This window comes from Cottoperca gobio, unplaced genomic scaffold (assembly GCF_900634415.1).
Source record: "Cottoperca gobio unplaced genomic scaffold, fCotGob3.1 fCotGob3_184arrow_ctg1, whole genome shotgun sequence".
NCBI lineage: Eukaryota > Metazoa > Chordata > Actinopteri > Perciformes > Bovichtidae > Cottoperca > Cottoperca gobio.
The window spans coordinates 214552-229542 of record NW_021166829.1 but is presented as its reverse complement, the minus strand read 5'-3'; the positions used below and the strand labels follow the sequence as shown (position 1 = coordinate 229542).

The 14991-nt window shown below is 41.9% G+C and overlaps 1 protein-coding gene across 1 annotated transcript in view; it reads left to right on the top strand.

Moving 5' to 3' along the window:
• stab2 (stabilin 2) overlaps window positions 1-14991 on the top strand; it is a 58626-nt gene that overhangs the window by 25085 nt on the left and 18550 nt on the right. The window contains exons 32-50 of the mRNA XM_029426452.1: window positions 100-189; window positions 281-388; window positions 623-754; window positions 838-966; window positions 1510-1572; window positions 2553-2651; window positions 2722-2917; window positions 2988-3083; window positions 4383-4440; window positions 6950-7023; window positions 7596-7721; window positions 8264-8337; window positions 8411-8482; window positions 8835-8954; window positions 9033-9077; window positions 9367-9459; window positions 9769-9924; window positions 10222-10350; window positions 10473-10532. Coding sequence (XP_029282312.1) covers window positions 100-189; window positions 281-388; window positions 623-754; window positions 838-966; window positions 1510-1572; window positions 2553-2651; window positions 2722-2917; window positions 2988-3083; window positions 4383-4440; window positions 6950-7023; window positions 7596-7721; window positions 8264-8337; window positions 8411-8482; window positions 8835-8954; window positions 9033-9077; window positions 9367-9459; window positions 9769-9924; window positions 10222-10350; window positions 10473-10532 — 1920 coding nt within the window. The remainder of the gene's footprint in view (window positions 1-99; window positions 190-280; window positions 389-622; window positions 755-837; window positions 967-1509; window positions 1573-2552; window positions 2652-2721; window positions 2918-2987; window positions 3084-4382; window positions 4441-6949; window positions 7024-7595; window positions 7722-8263; window positions 8338-8410; window positions 8483-8834; window positions 8955-9032; window positions 9078-9366; window positions 9460-9768; window positions 9925-10221; window positions 10351-10472; window positions 10533-14991) is intronic.

Sequence of the window (14991 nt, the reverse complement as noted above, 5' to 3'; positions counted from 1 at the left end):
CATGATGCACTGCTGCTGCACCGCCGCACCAAACTCCAGCTTGTTTTGACTGAGAGATCCCTAACGATGCTAACGAGACTCTTTTCTTTCCGTCTTCAGGTTCTGGTTCCTGACAGGAAGCTGAGTGAAGGTCTGCTGGCGACTCTCGCTCTGAGGCCGGAGTTCTCTCTGTTCAGATCGTATCTCATCGTACGAACACAAACACACCAAACATCTGCAGCTTTACCTCTGCACACATATTAATAATGTTTGTTTACAGTGTCTGCGTTGTCTTCTTCAGGATTACAACTTGACAGATGAGATCGAACAGACAGACGAGTTCACCGTCTTCGCTCCAACTGACGCCGCCGTCACTGAATACCTCAAGAAAATGGCTGCAACTGCTCTGGTGACGCAAGATGAAAACAAGTTGAATTTTGTATTTCTTATAAACTGGACAGAAGGTCTTAAAGACAGTCTTTGTTTAAAAACCTCATTGACATTGACATAGTTCAAATGAAAGTAATATATATAAGATGTATATCTAAGAATAAGTAGTTATTGAATGCTGTGACGTGGACAAGGACGTATTTTTGTTTCAGTGGATAACGTCGGCGTGCTTTTATTTTGATACTGCAAACAGGATGTGAATACGATGCGTTACCACGTGGTGGCGGCGGAGCGTCTGCTAAAGACCGACCTTCAGCCCGGAGAATACAAGCAGACGCTGCTCGGCTTCTCCTTCCAGCTCGGCATCTTCCCCCGAGACGGAAAGGTCCGATCAGAAACACACATAATCGATCTGATTATAATCTGATCACATGATAACCTGAACCCGTCTGCGTGTTTCTCCTCCAGCTGTTTGTGAACGATGTTCAGATAAACTCCTCCAACATGCTGAGCGGTAAAGGAGTGATCCACGGTCTGTCGGCTGTTCTGCAGATCAACAGGAACCGCTGTGATGACGTCATGTACAACAAAGTCTTTGTAAGTCCTCACATACTTCAGTATTAGGGGCCGTACACATGCCGCGTTCTTTTGAACGCCCATTTTTGTCAATGTAGACGCACATAATATTAAACATAAAATAAACATATTGCAGGTAAGGTTTAGTTTATTTGGATCTAAATGTCTGTTATCGATTAGCAGACTGGCTACGGTGTGAGACCAGAGAAACTTAACGTTATCCTTTATTTACGGCGCTATGTTGCGCAACATTGTTAATTAAAACTGAAAACAAATACATTTATGAGAAATATGCACGGAATGTTACTTGTGTGACCGACTGACGGTGGCACCTGCCGTTTGGAAACGGTATATGCCGCTGAACCATCTTGGCACACCATTAACCACTTTTCGATCTCGGCTCTGCTGTGAAAGTTGGCCCAAGAATCGGCGCCCGACCGACCGGTAAAAGACGCGGCATGTGTTCGGGCACTTAGAGCTGCTTCCAGAGCCACAAACTGACCCCCTGATTATTAATATATAATAATATTATTATACATGTAACTTTCTGTTTCTTCGCCAAAGGGAACCTGTGTTGACTGTTTGTACCCACAAAGCAGAATCTGCCCGAGTGACACCATCCCAGACGTAAGAACATCCTACGTAACGTAACAATAACGCTTGTTACGTAATGTTTGTTACGTAATGTTTGTTATGTAATTTGAGAGATTAGACTTTATTAAATAACAGCACAGTCGAACATAAGTTTAAAAGGATCAGACTGTAAGAAACAACCAGCAGCAATCAAGTGTTGTATTTAAGTACAATTTTGAGGTACGTGTACTTGCACTACATTTATTTTAAAGTTTGAGTTACTTTACAGATTAATAATACAAAATATAATCAATAAATAAATAATTTTACAGAAGGACCAAAAGGACTCCTGGGGGGAATTACACAAACTACCCTGCAGTATGTAAAGTAATTTATAAAATATGAATTAATAAATGAAAATGAGCTTCTAATTACCAGCTGCATCATAATAATAATTATGATGTAATAATATGATATTTATTATTCTGCAGAATATGACTTTTACTTTTGGTACTTTTAGTATATTTTGTAGCAAATCTTTATAATTTTACTTAAGTAACATTTTAAATGCAGGAGTTGTACTGTAAGTATTTATACACTGTGGTATTGTTATTTGTGCTGAAGTAAAAGATCTGAGTACTCCTAGTTGTCCTTTATTAACTTTGTTAGTTGCATTTAAACTTTTAGCTCAGAAAATGTGACGGACTAAATTAAAGGCAAAGAAAAGTTTAAAAAAAGTTTCTTTGCAGATGACTTGATTATATATTTAGGTGATATTCGTCCCAAAGGCAAAAGCGATGGTTGTGGATTTCTTTATAATATCATTTATATATAATATCTATAATATGTTACAAGATAATAGTATATATACATATATATATATGTATATATAGTAACATTATATAGTACATTTTATAAATACCTGGTAGTTCTGCAGAAACCCTTCGGTTAGGAATCAAGAATTCAGCACTTAGAAATATAACGCAAACTAGGTCCATGTGATAAGAAAGTTAAATATGTCCTGTTGTCTGCAGGACTCGGTGAAGAGGAGGAAGTGTATGTTCACTCGCATGTTTGAAGAGGAGCGTCTGCTGACCATCGGCTGCAGAGCCACCTGCCTGCAGAAGAACATCGTACGTGTCTGTGGGATAGAAAAGTAAAGCACTTAAAGATAAAGATGATAAAAAGTAAAGATCTTTTCAGGTGCGGATGTGTTGTGGAGGGTTTTTCGGGAAGCATTGTGAGGCGTGTCCCGGGTCGAAGGGTCGGCCGTGCTTCGGGAACGGAGCGTGTTCGGACGGAGCGAGCGGCACCGGAGTCTGTCGCTGCGACACAGGTTTCAACGGGACGGCCTGTGAAACCTGCCAGAATGGGAAATATGGAGTCCACTGTGACCAGGGTAATATCCTCATACAGTAAACATTACATTATATATCTGAGCCTGCCACCCTCACTGTGTTTCTCTGCAGAGTGCGGATGTACAAATGGCCGCTGTGATGAAGGGCTGAAAGGCGACGGGACGTGCGAGTGTGATGTTGGTTGGAGAGGAGTCCTCTGTGATGAAAGTATGAAACCTGAATGAATATATAAAGTATATATATATAAGTATACGTTATTATTATTATTATTATTATTATTATTATTATTATAAAACATGAGATCTCAGAGACAAGTGAAGTTGAGTCTGAGACTAAGATGATGCCTGAGAAACAGAAATCTGAGCTTTCTAGACAATATTCACAATACTTTGAGAATATTTAGATAATAAAGTAACGACATGAAAGTATTTTAGAAGATGAATCAATGAGTAGCATTATAAACTGTCAACATGTCTTTTATTTCAATACTCTTTCTACAATATCTTGTTTGCCACAATTATCTTAGACAACACAGACCAACAGTTTGACATAAAGTGTAGTTTAAAATCTGTCATAACATCTTTCATCGCACAATAAACAATATGTTTAAAGTTGTGTCTTTGACTTCATGTGTGAAGCCTCCGTTAGCCCCCTGTCCTCTACCACCTGCAGTCCACTGCAATACATCTCTGATGGAGTTGTTAATGTGTCTCAGGTAGACCGACGTTAATGTGTCTCAGGTAGACGATGTTAATGTGTCTCAGGTAGACCGATGTTAATGTGTCTCAGGTAGACGATGTTAATGTGTCTCAGGTAGACGATGTTAATGTGTCTCAGGTAGACGATGTTAATGTGTCTCAGGTAGACCGACGTTAATGTGTCTCAGGTAGACCGATGTTAATGTGTCTCAGGTAGACCGACGTTAATGTGTCTCAGGTAGACCGATGTTAACGTGTCTCAGGTAGACCGATGTTAATGTGTCTCAGGTAGACGATGTTAATGTGTCTCAGGTAGACCGACGTTAATGTGTCTCAGGTAGACCGATGTTAATGTGTCTCAGGTAGACCGACGTTAATGTGTCTCAGGTAGACCGATGTTAATGTGTCTCAGGTAGACCGATGTTAATGTGTCTCAGGTAGACTGACGTTAATGTGTCTCAGGTAGACGATGTTGATGTGTCTCAGGTAGACCGATGTTAATGTGTCTCAGGTAGACCGACGTTAATGTGTCTCAGGTAGACCGACGTTAATGTGTCTCAGGTAGACCGATGTTAACGTGTCTCAGGTAGACCGATGTTAATGTGTCTCAGGTAGACGATGTTAATGTGTCTCAGGTAGACCGATGTTAATGTGTCTCAGGTAGACCGTAGACCGATGTTAATGTGTCTCAGGTAGACCGATGTTAATGTGTCTCAGGTAGACGATGTTAATGTGTCTCAGGTAGACTGACGTTACTATATATATATATATATATATATATAATGAGCTGTGTGTGTTTTTGTTGCAGAGATTGAATCTCAAGCTGATGATCTATGTGGCTCACTCAAATGTCACACGAGTGCAAAGTAAGTCTCTAACTTCTGCTGATTTTTATTTAGAAAAACTAACGCTGAAAAAAAACCTAAAGAACTGAATAAACCCCTAACGCTTTAAAGTGTTTCTATGTTTCTGTGTTTCTATGTTTCTATGTTCATGTGTTTCTATGTTTCATGTGTTTCTGTGTTTCATGTGTTTCTGTGTTTCTGTGTTTCATGTGTTTCATGTGTTTTTGTGTTTCTGTGATTCTGTGTTTCTGTGTTTCTATGTGTTTGTGTTTCTATGTTTCTGTGTTTCTATGTGTTTGTGTTTCTGTGTTTCTATGTTCATGTGTTTCTGTGTTTCTGTGTTTCTATGTTTCTATGTTTCCATGTTTCTGTGTTTCTATGTTTCATGTGTTTCTGTGTTTCTATGTTTCTGTGTTTCTATATTTCTATGTGTTTGTGTTTCTATGTGTTTGTGTTTCTATGTTTCTATGTTCATGTGTTTCTGTGTTTCTATGTTTCTGTGTTTCATGTGTTTCTGTGTTCCTATGTTTCTGTGTTTCATGTGTTTCTGTGTTTCTATGTTTCTGTGTTTCTCTGTTTCATATGTTTCTGTGATTCTGTGTTTCTATGTTTCTGTGATTCTGTGTTTCTATGTTTCTGTGTTTCTGTGTTTCTATGTTTCTGTGTTTCTATGTGTTTGTGTTTCTATGTTCATGTGTTTCTGTGTTTCTATGTTTCATGTGTTTCATGTGTTTCTGTGTTTCTATGTTTCATGTGTTTCTGTGATTCTGTGTTTCTGTGATTCTGTGTTTCTATGTTTCTGTGTTTCTATGTGTTTGTGTTTCTATGTTCATGTGTTTCTATGTTTCTATGTTCATGTGTTTCTATGTTTCATGTGTTTCTATGTTTCTGTGTTTCTGTGTTTCATGTGTTTCTATGTTTCTATGTTTCTGTGTTTCTATGTTTCATGTGTTTCTGTCTTTCATGTATTTCATGTGTTTCTGTGTTTCCATGTTTCTGTGTTTCTATGTTTCATGTGTTTCTGTGTGTTTGTGTTTCTATGTTTCTATGTTCATGTGTTTCTATGTTTCCATGTTTCTGTGTTTCTATGTTTCATGTGTTTCTGTGTGTTTGTGTTTCTATGTTTCTGTGTTTTTATGTTCATGTGTTTCTATGTTTCTATGTTCATGTGTTTCTGTGTTTTTATGTTCATGTGTTTCTATGTTTCTATGTTCATGTGTTTCTATGTTTCTGTGTTTCATGTGTTTCTGTGTTTCTATGTTTCTGTGTTTCTATGTTTCTGTGTTTCTGTGTTTCTATGTGTTTGTGTTTCTATGTTTCTGTGTTTCTATGTGTTTGTGTTTCTATGTTCATGTATTTCTATGTTTCTATGTTCATGTGTTTCTATGTTTCTATGTTTCTGTGTTTCTATGTTTCTGTGATTCTGTGTTTCTATGTTTCTGTGTTTCTGTGATTCTATGTGTTTGTGTTTCTGTGTTTCTATGTTTCTGTGTTTCTATGTGTTTATGTTTCTATGTTTCTATGTTCATGTGTTTCTGTGTTTTTATGTTCATGTGTTTCTATGTTTCTGTGTTTCATGTGTTTCTGTGTTTCTATGTTCATGTGTTTCTATGTTTCTATGTTTCTGTGTTTCTATGTTTCATGTGTTTCTGTGTTTCTATGTTTCTGTGTTTCTATGTTTCTGTATTTCTATGTTTCATGTGTTTCTGTGTTTCTGTGATTCTGTGTTTCTATGTTTCTGTGATTCTGTGTTTCTGTGTTTCTATGTTTCTGTGTTTCTATGTGTTTGTGTTTCTGTGTTTCTATGTTTCTATGTTCATGTGTTTCTGTGTTTCTATGTTTCTATGTTTCCATGTTTCTGTGTTTCTATGTTTCATGTGTTTCTGTGTTTTTATGTTCATGTGTTTCTATGTGTTTGTGTTTCTATGTTTCTATGTTCATGTGTTTCTATGTTTCTGTGTTTTTATGTTCATGTGTTTCTGTGTTTCATGTGTTTCTATGTTTCTGTGTTTTCTATGTTTCTGTGTTTCTATGTTTCATGTGTTTCTATGTTCCTGTCTTTCTATGTTTCTGTGTTTCATGTGTTTCTATGTTTCTGTGTTTCTATGTTTCATGTGTTTCTATGTTTCTGTGTTTCATGTTTTTCTATGTCCCTGTGTTTCTATGTTTCTATGTTTCTGTGTTTCATGTGTTTCTATGTTTCTATGTTTCATGTGTTTCTATGTTTCTGTGTTTCATGTGTTTCTATGTTTCTGTTTCTATGTTTCATGTGTTTCTATGTTTCTGTGTTTCATGTTTTTCTATGTCCCTGTGTTTCTATGTTTCTATGTTTCTGTGTTTCATGTGTTTCTATGTTTCTGTGTATCATGCGTTTCTATGTTTCTGCGTTTCTATGTTTCTGTGTTTCTATGTTTCTGTGTTTCTATGTTTCTGTGTATCATGCGTTTCTATGTTTCTGTGTTTCTGTGTTTCTATGTTTCTGTGTTTCTGTGTTAATGTGTTAATGTGTTTCTGCTTTACGGTGCGGTAGTTGTGTGATCTGGCCCTCCGGCCCTCAGTGTCTCTGCGCTGCAGGGTTTGAAGGAAACGGGACTTTCTGTCAAGGTAACGTCAACAGGAAGCTGCAGGTGAACCAGAACACCTGAGTTTCTTCTTCTTCTGCACAAACAAAAACGACCACATGCACTCCTTATGAGCCGCCTGCAACAAACGTTTGTTCTTAGTTAAGTAACTTAAGTAACTGAATCTACACACACTGACATGTTAGTGTTAATTCATTAATTATTGTGTTTTCTTCCATTCTAATTTTATAGGATTTAAATTGCAAAAATATTTTTAGCATTTATAATATTTATATTAATTATTTTACAAAGCGTTATAAACGCTGACACTTTAGACTGATTTGTTTTGTGTTTTATAGCCACTATATGGAGCTTGTTCACTTCCTGTAGAAGTTTCTCCACTTCAGGAATATTTTCGACGCCGTCTTTAGACTTTTATTTTCTCAACATTTCCTTTTCCTTTCTCTCAACTTTATACTTTATATAGGATAAAGATAAGAGAAAGTCTCTCAAGATCTAATTATTGCTAATAATTGATGATCTGTGTGAAGTTTACTGATGAACATATAACAATAATATTCATAATAATAAAGATAATGTTGTTGGTGTTTGCAGCTGTAGACCGGTGCCTGCATGATAATGGCGGCTGCAGTCTGTACGCCGTCTGTAAGCGGACGCTCCCCGGACGCAGAGACTGCGTCTGCATCAGCGGATACTCCGGAGACGGACTCGTGTGTGTCGGTACGTTCACGTTTTTCTTTTACCATACCGAACCTTTGATTTCCGGTTATTTTACATGTCTCGTTTTAGTTATTTTTCTTTAAATAATTCCTTTTTTATTTTTATTTTTTTGTTTGTTGTTGTTAGTTTTTCCAACAAATTAAACAGTTTAAAAAATTTTTTAATTGTATTACAACATATATTTAAATATATATATGTATATAATATATAAATAAAAAAATTCTGAATGAAATGCGAGGAAACACAAAAGTACTGCCAAATGCTGCTCAATAAATATTAACAATTTAAAGAAATGTAAAGAAATTTCATAGAATATGTAGTAAAAAAAACATTTTAAATTAAAATATATTAAACCAAAAGTTAGGACTAAGTCCTGTGAGGCGTACAAAAGTACTGTTAGTGATAAAAACCTTCTTTAAAACCATTCAAATAAATATTTAAACAGCAGCGTGTTTCAGTTTTAAGGTACAAAATAAAGAGTTATGTTGAATCTGACTGCGTGATGCGTTCGAGGGCTGCAGGACTTCTGTGTTTCTTTACAGAAATAAATCCGTGTCTGGAGGGAAACGGAGGATGTCACGTGAACGCAGAGTGTGTCCACGTCGGGCCGAACAAAGTAAGAACTGACTTTTAGTTTGAATATACAGAGAGTTTCCTGCTGTCACTTTATTATTGATTCTTTTCCTCAGACGTCCTGCGCCTGCAGCGGAGGGTTCTCTGGGGACGGACTAAACTGCAAGATGACCAACTTGTGTAAAAAAGTGCGTTTGTTTCCACTCAGATTTAAAGTGTGTGTGTGTGTGTGTGTGTGTGTGTGTGTGTGTGTGTGTGTGTGTGTGTGTTGACATTTATAATCAATGTTAATACCATAATGTTGCATCTGTTCGTATATATTATATATTTATACATACCTTTACATTCATGTGTCCACATAGTTTTTCATTTGTGTTCTTATTCTATATTTATATATTTCACTTATTCATTTTATTGTTGCACTATTTTATATATAGTTATATAGTATATAGTTTACTGTACGTGGTGTTGTTGGAGGAGCTGTGACCCACAGGTGTTATAGTGCCGTGTTTGTTTACCTGTGTGCTCCTGATGTTTCAGAAGAACGGCGGCTGTCACCAGTACGCGCACTGCAACATGACGGCTCCGGGGGTCCGCGGCTGCACGTGCAACAGTAACTTCATCGGAGACGGAGTCACCTGCAGAGGCACCGTGGGGCGGGTGAGCAGCTACATATTTATATATATATATGTATGTTTCTATAACTACAGCACTTTGAACGACCTGCTGTGTCTGCAGGAGATCCTTACGAGGAAGCTGAGAGACTTCTACCTCGGTCTGATGGTGAGTGACTCCTGCAGGTGAAACCAGTTAATATATATATATATATATATATATATATATATATATATATATATATATATATTATATAACTGGTTTTATTTATACATATATATATATATATATATTAACTGGTTTTATATATATATATATATATATATATATATATATATTAACTGGTTTTATATATATATATATATATAAAACCAGTTAATATATATATATATATATATATATATATATATATATATATATATAAAACCAGTTAATATAATAACAACTCTTCTTTCAGATGATGGAGATTCCTCTGAAAGGTCGCGGCCCATTCACCGTCTTCGCTCCGAACGCCGAAGCCTTCGCGGCAGTCAGAGCCGCCGGAGACAAGGTGACTGCTTTATTATTTATAACCCTATGTTTCGTAGTTTCAGGTAAAGATTTGTCTTAACGAAAAACACATAAGACTTAATCTACAGTGGAATTACAATATTTACATCCATCATGTATATGCATTAAAACATTTTAAGAAAGTAAAAATACAAATGTGTGTACAGATTCATGTAAATGTACATTTAAGTAAAATAGTGATGACATAACATTTTAAACAAACTAAACTATGGTTATTAATCTGCACATACAGAGTGAATGTCCCGCCCCCCCTTGCATGCTTATTTCTCTGTTTTGATTTACTTTGCAGAAGAGATCGTTGGCGTCGGACAAAAACAAAGAAGAGTTTGCCGCCATCCTGCGCAGCCACATCGTCATGTGCCACACCCTGCTGCCTGCTGACCTGGCCCGACCCCGAAACCTGACGTCTCTGTCGGGACTTGTCCTGACCACCAGGTCCATGCAGGTGACCAATCAGAGCGCACGATCCCAGGAGATAACACAAGCTGCTGATTTACTGACGATAAGATTTGATCTATGGGAAGAAAAGTAACTTTTAGAATATAGAAATACTGCCTGTATCCTCCCGTGATTTGGATCCGCTCCGATCTTTAATGTGTTCTCCTTCGGCCCATGCTACACCCTTCCTCCCAGTTTCATGAAAATTCCTGCTGACAGACAAACCAAACGGTAAACTTCCTTGGTGGAGGTAATTAGAGATGTTAGAGAGATAAAAATAATGTATTTTCTTGGATATTTTCAGGGCAGCATCTTGATCAACGAGGCTAACGTGACGTACAGCGACGGTGTCAGCGTGAACGGGATCTACCACGAGATCAACAAGCTTCTGCTTTCTCCCGACCTGGACGAAGCAAAACATCCGACTGCTCCTGTAAGAAGTCAACAGTGAAACAAATAACAACAAAGTGTCGTCAGTCTAAAACCTTTTAGCATTTTCTGAAAGTTCACTAATCATTGATTTGTCTAAGTTCTTCATATGATTTTCTAACGCAGCTGAACCTGACAGACGTGGCCGAACATCATGGTTATAAAACCTTCTACAAGCTGCTCGAGGTAAGAAGATAAAACTTAGTTTTTCACTGAAATAACTAAATGTTTAAACCTGGTGAAGATGCAGACATGTGGAGATACGTCAGGTTTAAGCTTTGACAGACTTTGTTTAACTGTAAATCCTCCTATAATAATAATTATACATATTATCAAAGACACTATATTACATACATTACAGTTCATTTAGTTGACGCTTTTGTCCAAAGCGACAAAAAGTGCAAACAATCATAGAGATACAACTCCGAACAGCCAGTTTGAAGTGCAACATAAGTGCAACATACAGAAACAATAGAATACAAATCAAATTATTAGCTATAAATAAGCCAAACCAATATAAGTGCAACATACGAAGTACAGTTAATTAGTTTTCTTCATTCCTCGAGGTGCAGTCGAAACAGGTGAGTGTTCAGTCTGCAGGTGTGAAGACTGTCTGCTGTCCTGACATCAATGGGGAGCAGGATAGCAAACAGGCGGGTTTTGTTTGAGGGTCTCTGGGTCCCACTCGTAGTGAGGGAGTGGCGAGCCGATTGGTCGACGCAGATCGAAGTGAACGCGCTGGGGTGTATGGTTCGACCATGGCCTGGATGCAGGAAGGGGCTGATCCATTCACAGCACGGTGGACCAGCACCAGAATCTGGAAGCAGATTCGGGCCGCCACTGAAGGGAGCGAAGGAGCGGTGTAGTGTGGGAGAACTTGAACTTCGCACAAGTTAAAATTATCCTGAAAACAACAGAATAAACTACAGTTCTGAAGAAACTGAATGTAAACGCTGAAATCTAATGAACAATGTCTTATTTATTAAGTTTGCAATGTATGACATATGTAGCCCTGAGTATGACCCATGCCATCCATCCATCCATCCATCCATCGTCTACCGCTTATCCGGGATCGGGTCGCGGGGGCAGCAGCTCCAGTAAGGAACCCCAATCTTCCCTTCTCCGGGCCACATCCTCCAGCTCCGACTGGGGGATCCTGAGGCGTTCCCAGGCCAGTGAGGAGATATAATCTCTCCACCGAGTCCTGGGTCTTCCCCGGGGTCTCCTCCCAGCTGTACGTGCCTGGAACACCTCCCTAGGGAGGCGCCCAGGTGGCATCCTTACTAGATGCCCGAACCACCTCAACTGGCTCCTTTCAACGTAAAGGAGCAGCGGCTCTACTCCGAGTCTCTCACGGATGGCTGAGCTTCTCACCCTATCTCTAAGGGAGACGCCAGCCACCCGTCTGAGAAAACCCATTTCGGCCGCTTGTACCCGTGATCTCGTTCTTTCGGTCATGACCCAGCCTTCATGACCATAGGTGAGGGTAGGAACGAAGATCGACCGGTATATTGAGAGCTTTGCCTTCTGGCTCAGCTCTCTTTTCGTCACAACGGTGCGGTAAAGTGACTGTAATACCGCCCCCGCTGCGCCGATTCTCCGGCCAATCTCTCGCTCCATTGTCCCCTCACTCGCGAACAAGACCCCGAGGTACTTGAACTCCTTCACTTGGGGTAATGGCTCATTCCCTACCCGGAGTAGGCAATCCACCGGTTTCCTGCTGAGAGCCATGGCCTCAGATTTGGAGGTGCTGATCCTCATCCCAACCGCTGCACACTCGGCTGCGAACCGATCCAGTGAGTGTTGAAGGTCACAGACCGATGATGCCATAAGGACCACATCATCTGCAAAGAGCAGCGATGAGATCCTCAGGTCACCGAACTGCAACCCCTCTCCTCCACGACTACGCCTCGATATCCTATCCATGAAAATCACGAACAGGATTGGTGATAAAGCGCAGCCCTGGCGGAGGCCAACATTCACGGGAAACGAGTCCGACTTACTGCCGAGTATCCGGACACAACTCTCGCTTTGGGCGTACAGGGATTGGATGGCCCTCAAAAGTGACCCCCTCACCCCATACTCCCGCAGCACCTCCCACAGTATCACCCGGGGGACCCGGTCATACGCCTTCTCCAGATCCACAAAACACATGTAGACCGGATGGGCGTACTCCCAGGCCCCCTCCAGGATCCTTGCAAGAGTAAAGAGTTGGTCTGTTGTTCCACGACCAGGACGGAATCCGCATTGTTCCTCTTCAATCAGAGGTTCGACTACCGGCCGAACCCTCCTTTCCAGTACCTTGGAGTAGACTTTACCAGGGAGGCTGAGAAGTGTGATACCCCTGTAGTTGGCACACACTCTCTGGTCCCCCTTTTTAAATAGGGGAACCACCACCCCGGTCTGCCAACCCCTAGGCACTGTCCCAGACTTCCACGCAATGTTGACGAGGCGTGTCAACCAAGACAGCCCCTCAACACCCAAAGCCTTCAGCATTTCTGGACGGATCTCATCAACCCCTGCGGCTTTGCCACTGTGGAGTTGTTTGACTACCTCAGTGACTTCCATCAGGGAAATTGACGATGATCCCCCATCAGCTTCCAGCTCTGCCTCAACCATAGAGGGCGTGTTAGTCGGATTCAGGAGTTCCTCAAAGTGCTCCTTCCAGCGGCCGATAACCTTCTCAGTTGAAGTCAGCAGGGTCCCACCCTTGCTGTACACAGCTTGGATGGTTCCTCGCTTCCCCCTCCTGAGGTGCCGGATGGTTTTCCAGAAGCACCTTGGTGCCGACCGAAAGTCCTTCTCCATAGCTTCTCCGAACTTCTCCCACACCCGCTGCTTTGCCTCTGACACGGCAGAAGCTGCCGCCCTTCTAGTCCTTCGATACCCTGCAACTGTTTCCGGAGTCCTCCCGGATAACATAACCCGGAAGGACTCCTTCTTCAGTCGGACGGCTTCCCTGACCACCGGGGTCCACCACGGTGTTCGAGGGTTACCGCCCCTTGAGGCACCTAAGACCTTGAGACCACAGCTCATCACCGCAGCTTCAGCAATAGAGGTTTTGAACATCGCCCACTCAGGTTCAATGCCCCCAACCTCCACAGGGATGGCTGAAAAGCTCCGCCGGAGGTGTGAGTTAAAGATCCCCAGGACAGGGGCTTCCTCCAGACGTTCCCAGTTCACCCGCACTACCCGTTTGGGTTTACCAGGTCTGTCCAGAGTCTTCCCCCACCCCTTGATCCAACTCACCACCAGATGGTGATCAGTCGACAGCTCCGCCCCTCTCTTCACCCGAGTGTCCAAAACATGCGGCCTCAGATCAGATGATACGATTACGAAATCGATCATTGACCTTTGGCCTAGGGTGCTCTGGTACCACGTGCACTTATGAGCATCCTTATGTTCGAACATGGTGTTTGTTATGGCCATTCCATGACTAGCACAGAAGTCCAACAACAAACGACCGTTCGGGTTTAGATCAGGGAGGCCCTTCCTCCCAATCACGCCTCTCCAGGTGTCTCCATCGTTTCCCACGTGTGCGTTGAAGTCTCCCAGCAAGACTACGGAGTCCCCTACTGGAGTCCACCTGCAGGGCTCCATTCAGGGTCTCCAAGAAGGCCGAATACTCCGAACTGCGGTTTGGGGCATAGGCACAAACAACAGTCAGAGTTTTCCCCCCCATAACCCGAAGGCGTAGGGAGGCGACCCTCTCGTCCACCGGGATAAACTCCAACGTGGCGGCGCTCAGCCGGGGGCTAGTGAGTATCCCCACCCCGGCCCGAGGCCTCACACCTTGGGCAACTCCGGAGAAGAATAGAGTCCAACCCCTATCCAGGAGTACGGTTCCAGAGCCAAGACTGTGCGTGGAGGTAAGCCCCACCAGATCCAACTGGTAGCGATCCACCTCCCGCACTAGTTCCGGCTCCTTCCCCCACAGAGAGGTGACGTTCCACGTCCCCAGAGCCAGCCTCTGCTGCCCGGGTCTGGTCCGTCGAGGTCCCTGACCATCACTGCCACCCGTGTGACAGCGCACCCGACCCCAGCGGTTTTTCCCATGAGTGGTGGGCCCACAGGATGGATGGATGGGAGGCACCACGTAGCTTCTTCGGGCTGTGCCCGACCGGGCTCCGTGGCAAACCCGGCCACCAGGCGCTCGCTGTCGGGCCCTCCCTCTGGGCCTGGCTCCAGACGGGGGCCCCGGGCTTCCTCCGGGCAGGGTCTCTCCTTTCCTTTCCCTTTCTTTCATGAAGTCGTTTTTGAACCATTCTTAGTCTGGCCCCTCGCCTGAGACCAATTTGCCTTGGGAGACCCTACCAGGAGCACTAGGCTCCAGACAACACAGCTCTCAGGTTCATAGGGACACATGCCACATGTGAATAATTTGACATGACTGACATGGACTCCATGCTCTAATGAAGTTAAGGGAACCCTTTAATGATCATGAGGAAGTGACCTTCACATCTGTTTTAGATTATTTTGGTGTCATGATCATATGTCCCTCAATGTATGCTTGGGAGACAAGGTTCGTGTGTTCATTAAGAACTCAAATATAAGGGCTAGATTCTCTTCATGAGTTGGGACACTACGCGGTTGTGCTTGGAAGCAGGTAGTGTTCTCATTATTGTTTGTTGTCCAACAAAATAAT